This window comes from Phlebotomus argentipes, unplaced genomic scaffold, assembly GCF_947086385.1.
Source record: "Phlebotomus argentipes unplaced genomic scaffold, Phlebotomus argentipes genome assembly contig_6, whole genome shotgun sequence".
In the NCBI taxonomy this organism is placed as follows: Eukaryota; Metazoa; Arthropoda; class Insecta; order Diptera; family Psychodidae; genus Phlebotomus; species Phlebotomus argentipes.
Genome location: NW_026776145.1, coordinates 4,496,327 through 4,512,875, shown reverse-complemented (window position 1 = coordinate 4,512,875; position 16,549 = coordinate 4,496,327). Strand labels below are relative to the sequence as shown.

The 16,549-nt window shown below is 42.2% G+C and overlaps 6 protein-coding genes across 6 annotated transcripts; 4 read left to right on the top strand and 2 right to left on the bottom strand.

The window, feature by feature from the left end:
• Window positions 1–255: 255 nt before the first annotated feature.
• Window positions 256–1,163, bottom strand: LOC132256596 (uncharacterized). Its single transcript, XM_059753104.1, has 2 exons — window positions 1,073–1,163; window positions 256–1,018 (listed from the first exon to the last, which is right to left on the bottom strand). Exons 1-2 carry the CDS (start codon window positions 1,107–1,109, stop codon window positions 303–305), a joined length of 753 nt encoding a protein of 250 aa, XP_059609087.1. The 5' UTR covers window positions 1,110–1,163; the 3' UTR covers window positions 256–302.
• A 5,146-nt stretch (window positions 1,164–6,309) lies between these two features.
• Window positions 6,310–7,232, top strand: LOC132259953 (uncharacterized). Its single transcript, XM_059757847.1, has 2 exons — window positions 6,310–6,429; window positions 6,492–7,232. The coding sequence occupies exons 1-2, from the start codon at window positions 6,402–6,404 to the stop codon at window positions 7,202–7,204; spliced, it is 741 nt and encodes a 246-aa protein (XP_059613830.1). The 5' UTR covers window positions 6,310–6,401; the 3' UTR covers window positions 7,205–7,232.
• A 97-nt stretch (window positions 7,233–7,329) lies between these two features.
• Window positions 7,330–10,750, top strand: LOC132259790 (exostosin-3). Its single transcript, XM_059757597.1, has 3 exons — window positions 7,330–7,477; window positions 7,549–7,798; window positions 7,868–10,750. The coding sequence occupies exons 2-3, from the start codon at window positions 7,637–7,639 to the stop codon at window positions 10,547–10,549; spliced, it is 2,844 nt and encodes a 947-aa protein (XP_059613580.1). The 5' UTR covers window positions 7,330–7,477; window positions 7,549–7,636; the 3' UTR covers window positions 10,550–10,750.
• A 689-nt stretch (window positions 10,751–11,439) lies between these two features.
• On the bottom strand, window positions 11,440–13,491 carry LOC132260026 (ubiquitin-conjugating enzyme E2 G1). Its single transcript, XM_059757967.1, has 3 exons — window positions 13,366–13,491; window positions 12,755–12,857; window positions 11,440–11,886 (listed from the first exon to the last, which is right to left on the bottom strand). Exons 1-3 carry the CDS (start codon window positions 13,409–13,411, stop codon window positions 11,529–11,531), a joined length of 507 nt encoding a protein of 168 aa, XP_059613950.1. The 5' UTR covers window positions 13,412–13,491; the 3' UTR covers window positions 11,440–11,528.
• A 175-nt stretch (window positions 13,492–13,666) lies between these two features.
• LOC132259873 (cell cycle checkpoint protein RAD1) lies at window positions 13,667–16,021 on the top strand. The gene is made up of 2 exons (XM_059757718.1): window positions 13,667–14,018; window positions 14,085–16,021. The coding sequence occupies exon 2, from the start codon at window positions 14,410–14,412 to the stop codon at window positions 15,310–15,312; it is 903 nt and encodes a 300-aa protein (XP_059613701.1). The 5' UTR covers window positions 13,667–14,018; window positions 14,085–14,409; the 3' UTR covers window positions 15,313–16,021.
• Window positions 13,880–14,395, top strand: LOC132258081 (zinc finger SWIM domain-containing protein 7-like). Its single transcript, XM_059755190.1, has 2 exons — window positions 13,880–14,018; window positions 14,085–14,395. The coding sequence occupies exons 1-2, from the start codon at window positions 13,880–13,882 to the stop codon at window positions 14,393–14,395; spliced, it is 450 nt and encodes a 149-aa protein (XP_059611173.1).
• Window positions 16,022–16,549: the final 528 nt, after the last annotated feature.

The following is a 16,549-nucleotide window of genomic DNA, read 5'->3' as shown; positions in this document are numbered from 1 at the left end:
CGGGTGGAACCAGGAAGTGTGACGGAGGGAAGAGTGTTTATACAGCTGCATCAATTAAAGGGCCATCGGGAATCAAACTCTGTTATTTGGTAGTAAAATCAACAAACGAAGATTATTTTTACACACTTTTTTAATCCCACCACTTACAAAATCCGCAGAGAGACATTTTTCACGTAATCCTGTTCGGTTGATGCAGAGCAATGCCTTCGGGATTTTACGCACACACCAAGTGTCCTTTTCCAAAGATTTTTATTGAATTGAAACAGCAATTTTGATAAGCTTCTTGGGTACAAAATATTGATTCAAATCTCAATGGCTGAGAGGGTAAATTCCGAGTGTTGTGAAGGAATCCTTTCCGGATAAGGTAATCCATACTGCTTCAAGTCACCCACAGGAATCGCAGCCAATGTCTTGAATCCAATTTTCTGTCCAATTCTAGTCGAATATTTAGATGTCCAAATGGCAAATACAACTTTTGGCTTCTTTCCAATAAGACTCTCATCAATCGTGTCAGGATATTTTCCTTCACTGATTTCTCTGGCCAGATTTATTGTGCAGTCCACGAGATTAAATCCCACTTTTCTGCCCGTGAAATCGGGATGAGTTGACAACATAACGCATTCCATGAAGCACTCAGTGTTGAATTTGGCAAAAAGGTCGAATTTGCTATCGGCGAATTCTAGAAAATTGATTATCTTGTTTGACTCTGAACAATGGCAATTCTCCTCACGAAACTGCTGAAGAAATGGTGGGATTCCTGGCACTGGGCGCGAGTGAATCTTGTTGATAGAGAAGCCAACAATTTGGTCTGAAGCCAGATGACGAGCAATTAGAGAAATCCCATCACTAAGATTATATTGGGCGAGTTTCCCGATGTCACTATGAGCCTGCGTTGCCTCTGGAAGGTTTAGACCAACCGCTAAACTTATGCTTTCAGTGGGAATGAATCCTTCTCTCAACACTTTCATGCATCCCTCCAAATCCGTGTCTTTGTTGTACAATTGAATGGCGATTTGGTCTGTATAAAATTCGTATATTAATAAATTTCTTTGACATCAGAAAATACGCTCACCATTATCAATCAACTTGAAAACTCTCCTCTGAGACATTTCTGTACAGCAAATTATTTTTAAGTGGGCTTCTAAAAAAACCTTGATAAGAATTTAGGAGAGAAGAACGTCGACTTCTCTCGCTGATTTCACTTTAGCGACTGACGTGAGTTTTGTTATTATGCAATACATATATGATCATCACAGAGGAAAATGTGACGATAAAGTAAGAGCATCAGTCTACATAAGACTTGTACATGTACAATTTAAATTCTATGCAAAAATATTGTTTCTTGCGGCTATTCTAAATTGTGTATTTAAATCTCCAGCGCCGCAAGAATGATTTCATTGTGCTCCGAAGGAATTCTTTCCGGATAAGGCACTCCAATTTTCTTTAGATCGGTCACAGAAATTCTATCCAATATGTTGAATCCAACTTTTTCTCCAATTCTAGCCGAATATTTAGATGTCCAAATGGAAAAAACAACTTTTGGCTTCTTTCCAATAAGACTAGCATCAATCGTGTCAGGATATTGACCTGCATAGATTTCTCTGGCCATTCTTGCTGTCCAATCCACAAGATTAAGAGCAATTTTCCTGCCTCTGAAATCCGGAAGGGTTGCCAGGAAAACACACTCCATGAAGCACTCAGTATTGAATTTGGCGAAGAGGTCGAATTTGCTATCGGCGAATTCGATGAATTTGATGATATCTCTTGATTCTTCAGCATGACAATGGTTCTCGCGGAATTCCTGGAGAAACGATGTGCGTCCAGGCACTGGACGAGAATGAATCTTGTTGATAGAGATGCCGACAATTTGGTTGGATGCCAAATCACGAGCTACTATAGATATTCCGTCATTAAAGTTGAATTGGGCGAGTTTCTGGAAGTCACTATGAGCCTGGTTAGCTCCTGGAAGGCTGAGCCCTACAGCAATACTAATGCTCTCATTGGGAATAAATCCTTCTCTCAACACTTTCATACATCCCTCCAAATCCGTGTCTCTGTTATACAATTGAATAGCGATTTGATCTGAAAATGAAACTTGGATGTCTACAAAAGAATCTCTTTATTCACCGTAACTTTGCTCACCATTATTAATTAACGCGAAAACTCTTTTCTGAGACATTTCCCTATAAATTCTCAACTAAAGTCACACACGATGTCTTGTGTCTGTCGAATTTCTTCAACAACTGAAACAAATTTTATCATCAAACAATTGAACAAATTCACTTTTAGCCCTGTACACTTATCAAGTAGAGTAGATAATGGAAAAAAATAACTAAGATAATGTGGGATCATCGCTTCGTCGCGATTGCCTTGACCTCAACAATTGAAGAGTGAAATTATAGCGGCAAAATTGCTCAGTGTGTCTATCGTGAGATGACAATAAAACTGTTGATTTCCTCTTCACTGAGCATATCATAGTTTAAGAATCATCAACCTTGATTCAGTGTGATCCGACGGAACTTTCTCAGAAACTGGAACACCATCAATTTTAAGATCCTTGAAGGGAAAAGTCTTAACTGATATGAAGCCCAATTTATCAACGATCCTCGATGAATACTTTGAACTGGAACTGCCGAAAACAATTTTTGGATTCTTTCCCCTCAGTTTCGCATCCATGGTTTCAGGATACTTTCCCACTGCAATTTCCCTCGCTAAGATCAGTGCAGTTTCTGTGAGACGATAACTGATGTTTTGTCTACGATATTCCGGAAGAGTCGCGCCATACATGAACTCAATGTAATTATCAACGTTGTACATGTCGAAGAGATTAATTTGCTTATCCTTAAGTATCCGAAAATTGAGAAGATCCTTTATCAATTTGCTTTCGCTGTTATCTCTGAATTTCTCAAAGAAACTTTGCTCTCCAGGCTGAAGTCGAGAATGAATATAATTTAAACAAAATCCAATAATCTTGTTCGATCGCACATCTCGAGCCACAACTGAAATTCCTGCAAAAAGCACAGTTTTCACCATTTTTTCATACTCGAGGCGCGCTTTTGATGATTCCGGTTTGTCCAATCCGAAGGCGATGAAAGTGTTGGCGCTCTTCATGTAACCTTCGCGAAGAACATGCAAAACTTCCTCGAGATCCTCTTTTGGATTGCACAATTGGATTACGATTTCACCTAAAAACGCAGCTCTTTAGAAGAATATCTCATAATATGACATTTTTCGCACCGTTGTTAATGACTTTGAAGACTCTCATTTTTTTAATTGTAATCTTATTTTTATGCTTTGGTAGATTCACAAGAGCAACTTTTCACTCTGATAAGGAAGAATAGACTGAATTCTGAAAATTGAGAGTTCTTTAAAGTAGACAAACATTCTCAATGACTTGAGCATTCAAAAAAGATCATTTTGCTGTAATGTGTAAGGTTTATTATCTTTCTAATGTGTTTGTAAATCCGCCTATCAAACGATGTATAATGCAAAGGTAAAAAATGCATATATACATATATATATACATTATAACCATGAAAAACTGCCTTTATTGTTAAATATATGTTATTCATTATCAAGTCACAATTTTAGAACAAGCAATCTTGACTCAGTGTGATCTGATGGAACTTTCTGAGAAACTGGAACACCGTCAATTTTAAAATTCTTAAAGGGAAAAATCTTCACTGCTAAAAACCCTAATTTATCAATGATATTCGATGAATACTTAGAACTCGTACTAACAAAGATGATTTTGGGATTTTTGCCTCTCAGTTTCGCATCCATGGTTTCAGGATACTTTCCCACTGCAATTTCCCTCGCCAGGGTTACTGAGGATTCTGCAAGATTAAATGTGATACCTTGTTTGCGATATTCCGGAAGGGTCGCAACATAAACGAACTCAAGAAAGTGATCAATGTTGTACATCTCGAAGAGATTAATTTGCTTGTCTTTGGCAATCCTGAAATTGAGCAGATCCTTTATCAATTTGCTTTCACTGTTATCTCTGAACTTCTCGTAAAATGTTTGTTCCCCAGATTGAAGACGGGAATGAATGATACATAAACTATATGCGATAATCTTATTAGATCGCACATCTCGAGCCATAACGGAGAGTCCTGCAAAAAGCACGGCTTTCACCATTTCCTCATACTCAAGGCGTGCTTTTGAAGCTTCTGATTTGTCCAACTCAAAGGCGATGAAAGTATTGGCGCTCTTCATGTAACCTTCGCGCAAAACGTGCAAAACGTCCTCGAGATCCTCTTTTGGATTGCACAATTGAATTATGATTTCACCTGCGACACAGATATTTAAATCCAAATCACATTATAAAATATTATTCGTACCGTTGTTTATGGCTTTGAAGACTCTCATGTTAATTCTTGGCCTATTTTACGCGAATATATATCATCAAGTACGTTGTATTGTTCACTATGTTAAAGCGCCGTAGACTGAATACTAGCATATTTAGAGCTTTTAAAATCTCACGACAGATGCTAAAGAAGAAGTGTTATAAACTTATTGCAAAAACAAGTAATAAAAAGCCTTCAAGAAAAATTACTGGGAAAACATGTTTTAATATACGCATATTGAGTATAAAACGGTGCATGAAAAAGCTTCCGCTCCACTTAATTTAAGTGCTTCAATGCTATGCTCAAGATCATTGAGATCGGGCAATTAACTCCAAGAAAAAGGGCTAATGAAAATCAACAGAATGGGATGGAAAATCTTCGAAACGACACACACGAGATTTTCTCTACCTGATTCCCCATAATTGCCTCTAAATTGCACAATTGAGCATCGAGACGGCGGGCAAGGACACTGCAAAAGGGAAAATGAAGTGGCGATACTGGGTTAATATCTGCACAATGGCCTTTTCTGAAAGAAATAAAAACCGCTCTCTCTCCCTAATTTCAGTGCCACCCCAGCGAAACTCACCCTTCTTGTGTTATTTTACGATTATTTTGACGATCCTGTTTACAATAGTGTTTGAAAATTTCTCGACAGAAAATTTAATTCGAGGGATCACGCTTGGGGTGATTTCAAATGATTCCCGGATGTGGAATTAATTTTTATCACTGGTGAGCATCGCTGAATGTGTCATAATGCAATCGAGAGGATCGACCAAATCCTCTCGATTTAATTGAGACCGACTGAGGCCCTCGAGAGGCTTATTGAATAATCACGCCATTGCGGACGCTTTTCCGCCACATTCACAGCTGGAAAGCTGGCCTGTGCTGGGTTGAGCGAGCATGAATATAAAAGTGATAGTGTAAAATTGATCTCAGAGCTCTCTAGATGTTTCATTATCGCATTCCATTGTTTGGTAAGTATCAAGTATATAAACTTATCCTCATCTTGATATTTAGAGACAGTATCAATTACCGATAAAGAGCTCAGCGGTTCGCTTAATTTTGTTCTCCTGCTTCAAACCAGTTGAAAATAAACCACTCCTGAATTCGCAAAAAAGGAAAATGAGAGTCTTCAAAGCCATAAACAACGGTAGAAGTCTTTATTAGAATTTACGTGTTCTTTGTCTTAAAATCCCTGTTTGTAGGTGAAATCGTAATCCACAAGTGTGCCAATCCAAAAGAGGATCTCGAGGGTGTTTTGCACGTTTTGCGCGAAGGTTACATGAAGAGCGCCAACACTTTCATTGCCTTCGAGTTGGACAAATCGGAAGCTTCAAAAGCACGCCTCGAGTATGAAGAAATGGTGAAAGCCGTGCGGCGAGGGAAATTGCAGTGGGAAAGTATCCTGAAACCATGGATGCTAAACTGAGAGGAAAGAATCCTGAAATCGTTTTTGCCAGTACCAACTCTAAATATATATCACAAATTGGTGATAAATTTGGTTTCGTAGCAGTAAAGATCTTTCCCTTGAAGGATTTTAAAGTCAATGGAGTGCCGTTGTCTGAGAAAGTTTCATCAGATCACACAGAATCAAAGTTGCTTGTGCTGAAATTGTAATCTAATCTAATAAATAATGTGTTGTATTATACCGAATAAAAACATTTCTCTTATTAAGGTTATTTTTCACAGTAGAAGAGGAACAAAAAACTTTATGATATGAACATTGAACATAATATAGCATAGAACTTAAACAAGAAATTTACATTGTTTGCGCACTGAATGAAAGAATAATAAAAAATTGACTTATGGGAATGTTCAGTGACATTGCGAAAGTGAGAAAAAGGGGATAAAAAAATTACTCTCTGAAAATTTTCTTATCACTTTGCTCTCTTGTAGTAGATTATGTAGACACTTATCTACATTTAAATACTCTGACGAACAGAGTATTTGCTGATAAAGTGCAATTTTTCAATTCGCAAAACCCCAGTCTATTGCGCTTCTTTCTAGGTGAAAGTGTTATATTTTCCCTCAGGAATTTACCGTAGAATCAAAATGAGAGTTTTCAAAACCATAAACAACGGTACGAATAATATTTTTTCGACATGATTTAGTTTTAAAATATCTGTTTTACACGTGTCACAGGTGAAATCATAATTCAATTGTGCAATCCAAAAGAGGATCTCGAGGGCGTTTTGCACGTTTTGCGCGAAGGTTACATGAAGAGCGCCAACACTTTCATCGCCTTCGAGTTGGACAAACCGGAAGCCTCGGAAGCACGTCTCGAGTATGAAGAAATGGTGAAAGCCGTGCTTTTCGCAGGACTCTCAGTCGTGGCTCGAGAAGTGCGGTCGAACAAGATTATCGGAATCTGCTTGAGTCATATTCATTCTCGTCTTCAGCCTGGAGAGCAAAGTTTCTTTGAGAAGTTCAGAGATAACAGTGAAAACAAATTGATAAAGGATCTTCTCAATTTCAGGATCGCCAAACATAAACAAATTAATCTCTTTGATATGTACAACGTTGATCACTACTTTGAAATTGTCTATGGCGTAACTCTTCCGGAATATCGTAGACAAGATATTGCCTATCATTTTGTCGAATCTACGTTGGTTATGGCAAAGGAAACCGCAGAAGGAAAATATCCTGAAACCATGGATGTGAAACTGAGAGGCAAACATTTTAAAATCGTTTTCGCCAGTGTCAGTAATAAGTATTCAGCGAGACTTGGTGAAAAATTGAATTTCGTAGTTTTGAAGATTTTTCCCTTCAAGGATCTTAAAATTGATGGTGTTCCACTTTCTGAGAAAGTTCCGTCGGATCACACTGAATCTAGATTGCTTGTTCATAAATTGTGATAAGAGAAAATAAAATATTAACACTTCAGACCGTTACTAATTTGTTTGAAAAATTTGGCGGGAATATTCGTCAAGTCGGCGAGTCGGAGGTGAATTTCCAGAGTTCGCCACGGTGAGCGCAGTTGTCTCTTGTGTATTTGACTTTTTATTTACAATTTTCTCTGACGAAGAAAAGTCTTGAATTTTTATGGAACAGTCCTGAAAACAGCCCTAATTGACCTCACAGTGGGTGCACACTATACCCGGAAGTGTGCGGTGCAGAGAAGATTTCAGGTGAAGACCTTGAAAATATGGTAATTAACTAAAATCTTTGGGATGCACATCACGTTTTGTCATCATTTCAGTTTTCTCAAATATTTCCGGGATTTGGGTTGCTACATTGCAATGAAGAGGATTTTGGGGTGCTTGGAGGGATAAAGTGAAGGCCGAGGAATGGCATTCAGCAACTCTGTGGTGTATTCTCCGGTTGGAGGCGGTGGAGGCACTCCGTCCGTGTGGAAGCGAGTGAAGCACATGAAAATCTCCCGAATTGTCTTCGCCGTTTCCTTCATTCTCATCTCTGTGGCCCTGATCACGCATCTGTACGTCGTTAATGTGAGTGAGAAGATTGCCTGGCAGTTGATAAAACATCCAATGATTGATTTATTTTTTACTGCTTTCAAGGTGGAGGCTGAGGAAAATAGCAATAATGTGTACAAATCTCGTTCGCAACTTGAGGCTTTTGAGGACTTCAACTCACTGAGGGCAGCTGATCTCAAGCTGCGGATTGATGAGATGCTGCGGATTAAGGGAACAGTCTCTGTGGAGCTGAGGGAGTTGGAGTCTCGACGGCAGAAGCTTCAGTTTGACATCAGTTCGTACAATCAGAAGATTGACGAACTGAAGCAGGAAATGTCCAGACAGCAAACTGAGCTGGATCGCCTCAAGATCTCCGTGGAGCAGGCTCAGGTGGCTCAGCAGGAGGCAGTGCTGCGAAATACACCAGAACTGGCACTTCCGAAGCCGCTGTTTCCCGCTCAACTTCCACCCAAGAACGCTCCGGCGAGCGTCCGCGAGGCTGAAAAATGTCAAATGAGCACCTGCTTCGATCACTCGCGCTGCAGTTTGACTTCTGGCTTTCCCATTTATCTATACGATCCAGATTCATTCCCTGCAGTGGGTTCTGGCTTCGATGTGGACGGATTCTTGAAGACTACCATCAAGCAGACGCTGGGATACAATATGCATCTCACAGATGATCCCAAAGCGGCGTGCGTGTTTCTTGTCCTCACTGGGGAGTCACTGCCGGAACACGAGACAGTCCGCAACAATAGATACACCGTGTCGTCTGCGCCGGAAACACGGAATGGCACGGGATTGAGTGCCAGGAAGCTGCAGCAATTGCCTTTCTGGGGTGGAGATGGCCGAAATCATGTCCTCCTGAACTTTGCCAGAAGGGATTTGACACCCACAGCAGCTCTGGCTGTAAAGACAGTGGACACAGGACGGGCTATGATAGTGCAATCGACGTTCGCAGCCTCGCAGTTCAGGAGGGGCTTTGATTTGCTCATCCCACCGATCTTGGGACCACCAGGAGGCGATGTGTGGCAGGAATGCGCCCCAATGCTGCCCGCGAGGAGAAAGTATCTCATGTCCTTCCAAGGGGAACTGAAGATCCAGAACACATCCAGAGTTGTCGACAGAGACACCGAGACTCTCGACGACTTTATCGTTGAGCATCTGACTGAGATGGCTTCAGGCAGAACGCAGGACAAGTTCCTGCTCCAATTTCAGTGCATTCCGGCCACTGAGCAGAAGTTCCTCTCACCCTTCCGGGATTGGTCGCTCTGTGGCACAGATTCATCTCGACGGAGTGTGCTGAAAGAGTCCACATTCGCTCTGATCCTCGCCCCAGAGCGTCATATTGTGTCATCTACTTATCTCCAGGCGCGCCTGTACGAAGCGCTGCGATCTGGAGCTATTCCTGTGATTCTGGGCGGGGATCAGGTGGAGTTGCCATATGCTGAGACTCTGGACTGGCGTCGAGCGGTGATTTTGCTGCCACGGGCGAGGATAACAGAGCTACACTTTCTGCTGAGGGCAGTTCCAGACTCAGATTTGCTATTCATGCGACGTCAAGGGAGACTCTTCTGGGAGAGATACTTCAGCTCTGTCCAGGCTACAGTGGACACCATTGTGACGAGCTTGAGAGATCGACTGGGCATCCCAGCGCGTCCTGTGCAGAACATCGTGGCGCAGAGTGTCTTCAATGGAACTTTCGTGCCACTGAAATCTGACCCACCAGTTCTGGATGCGGAGCCTGAGGAGTCTCTGGGGCCAATCGAGCCTCCTTATCCCAGCCCGGCGTTCAGGAGGAACTACACGGCTTTGCTGGTGCAATCTCGAGAGGCGTGGAATGACTGGGGAGATCCTTTCTTCCTGTATCCTCAGCTCCCATTCGATCCAGTCCTGCCATCAGACGCGAAGTTCATAGGCAGTCACATGGGCTTCAGGCCGATTGGACGAGGAATTGGCGGAGCTGGGAAGGAGTTTAGCGAAGCTCTGGGTGGAAATCATCCGCGAGAGCAGTTCACAATTGTGATGCTGACGTACGAGCGCGAGCAGGTGCTGATGGACTCCCTGGGGCGCCTCTATGGACTGCCCTATCTGCACAAAGTGGTTGTGGTGTGGAACTCCCCAAAGCCACCGCTCGAGGATCTGCGGTGGCCGGACATTGGGGTACCCGTGGCTGTCGTGAGAGCGCCCAGAAACTCCCTGAACAATCGCTTCCTCCCGTTCGACGTAATTGAGACGGAAGCTGTTCTCTCTGTGGACGACGATGCTCATCTACGCCACGATGAGATTCTGTTTGGGTTCCGCGTGTGGCGAGAACACAGGGATCGCATTGTGGGCTTTCCGGGACGCTTCCATGCTTGGGATTTGAACAGCAACTCGGCGTGGAATTACAACTCAAACTACAGCTGCGAGCTGAGTATGGTTCTCACGGGCGCTGCCTTCGTTCACAAATACTACACTTATCTCTACACATACTGGATGCCGCAGGCGATCAGGGATAAGGTGGATGAGTACATGAACTGCGAAGACATCGCCATGAACTTCCTGGTGGCGCACGTGACGCGCCAGCCGCCTGTGAAGGTGACTTCGCGGTGGACCTTCCGTTGTCCTGGCTGTCCCGTGTCGCTCAGTGAGGACGACACGCATTTCCAGGAGCGCCACAAGTGCATCAACTTCTTCAGTCGGGTGTTCGGGTACACGCCGCTCCTGAACACCCAATACAGAGCGGATTCAATACTGTTCAAGACGCGCATTCCGCACGACAAGCAGAAGTGCTTCAAGTTCATCTAAGTTCCAAAGATTCTGTGCGTGCCATAGGAATTTAACCAGCCATCCAGACGATTCTAATGATTTTTAACTCTCTCTGCATCACCGCTGAACGCTTTCCTCACCCCCGAAACACTAAGCATTTTAATATACATAATTGTATAGTGACAAGAGACTTGTATGTAAAAGTGTACACGAAAAATATAATGAAGATCAATTATGAAATCCATAGTTTTATTATACATTACCTAAATTACAAATGTAAAATAAAAAAAAAGATTATTACTCTGGATGACGTCCTTAAAATGCGCAAAAATGAACAAAACTTTGAGACGCAGAAACAAATTGAGCTTTGTTGAAATATGGTTCGTTTATTTGAAAATCCTTCACATTCACTTCACGTGGAATCATGATTCTTTTTTTGGAGTTAGAATGAAAGTAAAATTTGTTCTTCTATTGCTGTTAAATTTCTCAACATGGTATTTTCATGAAATCTCCCCTCGTTTCGGGTATGAAAATGTTTCTTCTCTCTCCTCCTAAAAAATGTCACCTCTAACAGAGATCATTGCTGACACATCTCTCATCATTTTCCTCAATTTTCTCTCTTGTTCAAGTTCAACCTACGCTTTTCTGTCCCTTAATGTACTTATAATTATTGTATTTAAAATTTTTAAGACAAATCCAAGCTTTACAGATGATTTTCTCTCAGTTTTTTTTTATCTTGCTTTTATATTATTACTATTATTATTATATGTATATTACTATGTTGTTTTTTTTCTTTATTTTATTCTTCTATTGATGTTGCTTTATCGGTTTTTTTTATTAGAGTAGTTTCTGCATTTCTATATAATAATAATATAATTAATAATAATACAATAATAGTAGCAATATTCTCATCTCATTTTATTTTACTCTCTCTCTCTCTCTCTCATGTTCCTCATCATCATCATTTCCTCGTAAATTGTTGTATATTCAAAATATTAGTATTTCATTCAATAGGTTCCTACGAGCTATCCTCTTGCGATTTCCGGACACACCTAGCGACTTTCCTTTTAAACTCCGGGTATGCCTCTCGCCACTCCTTCGCCGCGTCCACATTCGCCGGCGACTCGTCGTTCGGATCTGCCAGCATTGATATTACAGATATGAGAATTGTTTCAACCGTGTGAACTGGCAGCCAGCGCTCTGATGCCTTCTCATAGCCCCATTTGTCGTCGCCCGGCTCGTGCAGGATGCTTATGCATACGTCGCCGTTCTTCTCAATGTTCGGATGCCAGATCTCCGTGACGAATTTCATCCGCGGCGGCCGCAGTGGATATTCCTTCGGGAAGTACAGGTGGGCCTTGAAGAATCCACCCTCGCTGAAAGGAAAAGTCCGTTAGTCACGCAGATCCCAAGTCCAGTCCGGGATTTTTCACTTTTCTGCTGTTTTCACGGTTTCGAGACACTTTCGCGAGGATTCTCCGAACTTCCTCTTCCTTAAGGATGCAGATATTTGGACGCATCTCGACCAAAATTATTACATTCTCTATTCTAAACATTTTCATACTGTAAAATTGCGGTTTATGGATACTTAAAAATATTTTTAAGAATAAAATTAAATCTTTCAAATAAGGCTAGTCAAAGCAAATTAATAAAACGTTTTGTTGTTCCATAAGCATTGACCATCAAAGTCGAATGCACACAAGGTTTTCAATAACAGGCCTAATTTGTCCGCAATCTGGCGCCGTTCTTACGAATATTTACTATTAGCATTTATGGAATTTATCACAATAAGATCTCTGTTCACTCGAGACGCCCTTGATCTTTAGCCTCAGCTTCCGCAATCTAATCATAGCTGATCTTCAGCCTCGGCCACGTGACGGAATTTAGAATATTTTCACGAGCTTCTGGGCACCATCTCTTCATCTTGATAGCGATCCAGCATGCGATGAACTGAAGGGATCGCCATGGAAATGTTCACCGCCCCTCAAATTCGCACACTTGAGTGAGTGATTAATGAGCATTTCGCCCATTCGCCAGCCATGCCCAGACACAATAAATATCAGAGATGGCAAATCTGTAGAGGATCTAATAATAGCTCTTCCACGCCAGAATCCATCCTGAGAGTGAGATGAAAAGCTCACCCGGAAGAGTGCGCGAAAGTGAGGTTAGGCGAGGCGAAGTGTGGTGGAAGCTTTTCAATCCCATCGCGCAGACAAATCACAATTTTATGCGTTTGATACTCACTAAAGTGTGTCCGGAGGTCCAATGATAAGTACTTCCCATCGGAATATGTCATTTTCATCAATTAATCCAGCTGAAAATCCCTCCACGGGATTTTTATTCAGCTCTGAAAAGAGAAGAGAAAAATTTATTGACAAATTACTTCTCGAAAGCTCCATTCACACCGCAACTCCATGACTCAGTACTTTAGTCACCGCTTTGCGCCAGCGGGGCCCCAAAATCGCACAGCACACCGGCTAAATGTGTGGCTTTCGCCCCGCAAAATTCACCAAATCGCAAATTTTGCCGACAAAAATGCTCTCATCGCATGAAACGAAATGGTCGCACATTGAAAATGACGACCGATATTGATTTTTTCTGCCCAATCGACCTGCCACAGCGCCCAAGATCTCCCCTCGAAACTGCCCCCGATGCCAATTGCCGCTGGTGTGCATCGGCGAGAGTATTTCTCGAGGAATAAGTGGCACTTTTTATGCCCACGGATTGCATTGTATCGCGAACAAAGCCGTCGATGTTTCCGACACCACGCATCCATGAGAATTTTCTCTCGCCTTTCGGGGCCCAGTCGCTCCGCGGCCGCCCAGCTCTCGCGCCCCCATCTCGTGTGTACTCACCAGCTAATTGCTTTTTTAGTAATAGCGAAGATTGAGGCTCTGACATTTAATATAAAATACCCGGACAATTTTGTCGGAACAACTAGAAAATCAAGCCTGAGAATTTTATATCACGTACAAAATGTCAAATGCTCATTTCCCTACTGACCGTGCGCGAAATGGAGCGCTGCGGAGAATCGAAATTTCGACGAGTTTCGCGCCATTGGTAGCAATGCGAAACAGTTTCGAAGTGAGAAAACAGAGGGCAAAGCATTTCACAAAATACTCGTAACTTGAGGAATATTCTCTCAAATACTGATATATCATTGAGTTGGATATACATTTCACTATATGACGGAAACAATCCACTTGAGTCCCTTTGCATGAAATTGAAAAGATGTAAAATATTGCCTGTCTTGTTTCGTGTCGTGCTGAATGGATTATAGAAGAACTCCTCTTGCATGTCAACACGCGAGTTTAAGAAGCGAAAACAAAACCGGCGCGAATACGCATTATTATTTCGCAACATTTTGGGATGAATTCTTCTGTTTGTGTGTCCAGGAAGCAGCACATAAGCCTTGCAGACGCCAGTACGATTCTCTTTAAACTACGTGATAACATATTCCGTGAGTTTGATAAGGAATACGAGAAGAAATCTGGATTTCCCACTCATTGTAAGTTCAAAGGTAATAAGAGTTTCCCGGAAGTAAAGTTTTCTGATCTTTCCTCATTTTTTGCAGTTCCCGCGAAGGAGTTTCGTGAGCTGGAGATCATCTACGGGAACAGCGTGCAGAAGGCCATAGATATCCTGAAGGAAAAGCGTGTGCAGCGTTGCACTGAATGTCCTGGTGAATTCCAGCAGTTCAAGATTAAGGGCGGCCAGGGAAACTTTTATCACTTAGCCGAGAATTCCCTGATCTGTCGCTGTCCAGCATTCAAGCGGCTGTTCTACGCCAACGCGACACACTTTCAGTGCAAGCATATCCTGGCCATTCAGTTGATGAAGTACTTCGACAGCAGTTTTACGCCATCGGCTAAGAAGAAATATTGATCATTGTGGCCACGATGTCTAAGCCACAGGAGGAGGACATTGTCTTCGGCGCCACGCTGAGTCATGTGAAGCTTCTGAGGCAGATTCTGAAGGCCCTGACAACTGCTGATGACACAAAGGACGTGATCTTCGGTGTGGAGAAAGACGGCGTCAGAATGACTGTCGAGGACGGATTGTGTCTTCAGGCGTCTTTCTACATCCCTCGCGAGTGGTTCACACAATTCTTTTTGAAACCAAGTGCCGAAAGTACTCCGATAAGCTTCGCCCTGAATCTCAACACCCTGTCAGGATGTCTGCGGATGACTCCAGACGACGAGTGCACGGTCGTGATGATCTACTGCGGCGATGCCTTTCCAGTCACGCTCGCCTTCAATGGCCACGACGGAAATATCTCCATTGAAGCTGAGCTGAAGACAAAGATCTTCGGCGAGACGCTGAACTTTCACAAGCACTCCATACCCATGGATTACAATCGCGTCCTGATGGGCGGGAGCAACTTCTCACTCCTCTTTAGCGAGATCGACGTCGCTTCTGAGGAAGTGGAGATTCTGCTGAGTCCGAAAGAGCCCTTCTTCCTGCTGCGCGCCACAGGAAAAGTTGAAGCTGAAGCCACAGTCCAATTGGCCAAGACAAGCAATCACATCATCAGCTTCAACTGCACGCGCGACGTGCAAGCAAAGTATCGCACTTCGCACATCAGATTCGCCTCCAAATGCCTGGCTTTCGCCCACACAGGCGCCCTCACGCTGTACACAACAGGACTGCTCAGCATCGAGATCCTGATCGGCCGCAACGTGCCTGAAAACACCATGAGGAGCATGAGGAGGAACAATCAGACCACCGTCAACAATCCAGACGATTCTTACGGCGTGCTCAAGTACTTCATCACGTCTCTGACTGAGGATACGGACAGATAAACGCAACTTTTTCATCTCATCATTCTTGTTATTATTTTGAAAAATAGGAATTCTTATCAGAACACAAAAGTTGCAAACAAAGTCTGTCATCGCTTTTTATTGTAGTTGGGAAAGGAAGTTGGTTTTCTCCTAACTTAAATCTTTTCTCTTTGTACCAGAGTTGTTGTTTTTTCAATAAAAATCCTGAAGATGCGCAATTCGTAATGTGAAGTCCTCAACTTTATACAATATCTTTTAGGAGGAAGTGAAATCATAGCTTAAAATAATCATTTTCACTTTGAATATCCTTACAAACTACATAAAGACCATTTTTTTCAATTAAAAGCATATATAAATTGGATAGGTTGAATATCAAGATATAAACTCTGCAAATCATAATGCTACAAATATTGCACAACCGACTATTATATTATTTGTTATAATGTCATATTTATACATAGTGTGTGCATGGGTGTAGCCAAAATAAGGCGAACAGGCGCGACTGTCCTCGGCAAGGCTGAACATTTCATCCCTCATCCACTTAAACTGCATACAAATTTCTTAGAGTATTTATCTTTTTGAAAAGAAATTTAATTGCTTGGAATATGAAGAGTCAAAATCCCCAGGAAAGTTGTATGATGGAACTCAAGCCGGATGAATCTAGTCAGAACGAAGAAAAATGGGAATTTTCCACCAACGAACAAAACAAAAATTGCTCAGAATCTTGTTTGTTATAGGGGTAAATGGGGCAGCTTCAGATTGGGGCAGCTTCAGATTTCTTAATTTTCTCAGAGATTTTCACATGAATAAATTCCTGGTCTTCACACAATGTTTGTAGTCCTTAAGGACTACAATTGACGAAAATTTGCTCAGGATTGCTTTTGTTGTTTAGATAAAATAAGTGAAAATTGAAAATCACTCACAAACTAGAATTTTGCTGCCGAATTGATTGCGTGTTTTCTCCATTAAAAAAGCCACAATTCGCGTGAAACACAATCAAAGGTTATTGAGAGTTAAGTAGAGATTCTAAATGTGCCCGAACTTTTCCTCCTTGGCACGGCCTTTTCAGTGGGTGGTGGAAAATGCACAAACACTGCACACGGGGCAGTTTCGGATCGCCACGGACTGACAACAGCGCGCTCTGACAGTCTGACGCAACATCACGGTCGAAATTTTCTTGTGGCAAATATTGAAGATTTTTCACAAAGTGCCGTTCTGTGCTGCATTGCTTCATCACGTTAAACGACTTCTTAGTTGA

Excerpts from the sequence above, each read along its gene's own strand:
- LOC132260026 (XM_059757967.1), bottom strand. The coding sequence starts at position 13,411 with ATGTCAGAGCCTCAATCTTCGCTATTACTAAAAAAGCAATTAGCTG. Across the intron at positions 12,858-13,365 it reads ACTAAAAAAGCAATTAGCTG|AGCTGAATAAAAATCCCGTG; the intron begins GTGAGTACACAC and ends TTCTCTTTTCAG. Across the intron at positions 11,887-12,754 it reads GGACCTCCGGACACACTTTA|CGAGGGTGGATTCTTCAAGG; the intron begins GTGAGTATCAAA and ends TTTTCCTTTCAG.
- LOC132259790 (XM_059757597.1), top strand. The coding sequence starts at position 7,637 with ATGGCATTCAGCAACTCTGTGGTGTATTCTCCGGTTGGAGGCGGTGGA. Across the intron at positions 7,799-7,867 it reads CGCATCTGTACGTCGTTAAT|GTGGAGGCTGAGGAAAATAG; the intron begins GTGAGTGAGAAG and ends ACTGCTTTCAAG.
- LOC132258081 (XM_059755190.1), top strand. The coding sequence starts at position 13,880 with ATGAATTCTTCTGTTTGTGTGTCCAGGAAGCAGCACATAAGCCTTGCA. Across the intron at positions 14,019-14,084 it reads ATCTGGATTTCCCACTCATT|TTCCCGCGAAGGAGTTTCGT; the intron begins GTAAGTTCAAAG and ends CATTTTTTGCAG.
- LOC132256596 (XM_059753104.1), bottom strand. The coding sequence starts at position 1,109 with ATGTCTCAGAGGAGAGTTTTCAAGTTGATTGATAATG. Across the intron at positions 1,019-1,072 it reads TTTCAAGTTGATTGATAATG|ACCAAATCGCCATTCAATTG; the intron begins GTGAGCGTATTT and ends AATTTTATACAG.
- LOC132259953 (XM_059757847.1), top strand. The coding sequence starts at position 6,402 with ATGAGAGTTTTCAAAACCATAAACAACG. Across the intron at positions 6,430-6,491 it reads TTTCAAAACCATAAACAACG|GTGAAATCATAATTCAATTG; the intron begins GTACGAATAATA and ends CACGTGTCACAG.
- LOC132259873 (XM_059757718.1), top strand. The coding sequence starts at position 14,410 with ATGTCTAAGCCACAGGAGGAGGACATTGTCTTCGGCGCCACGCTGAGT.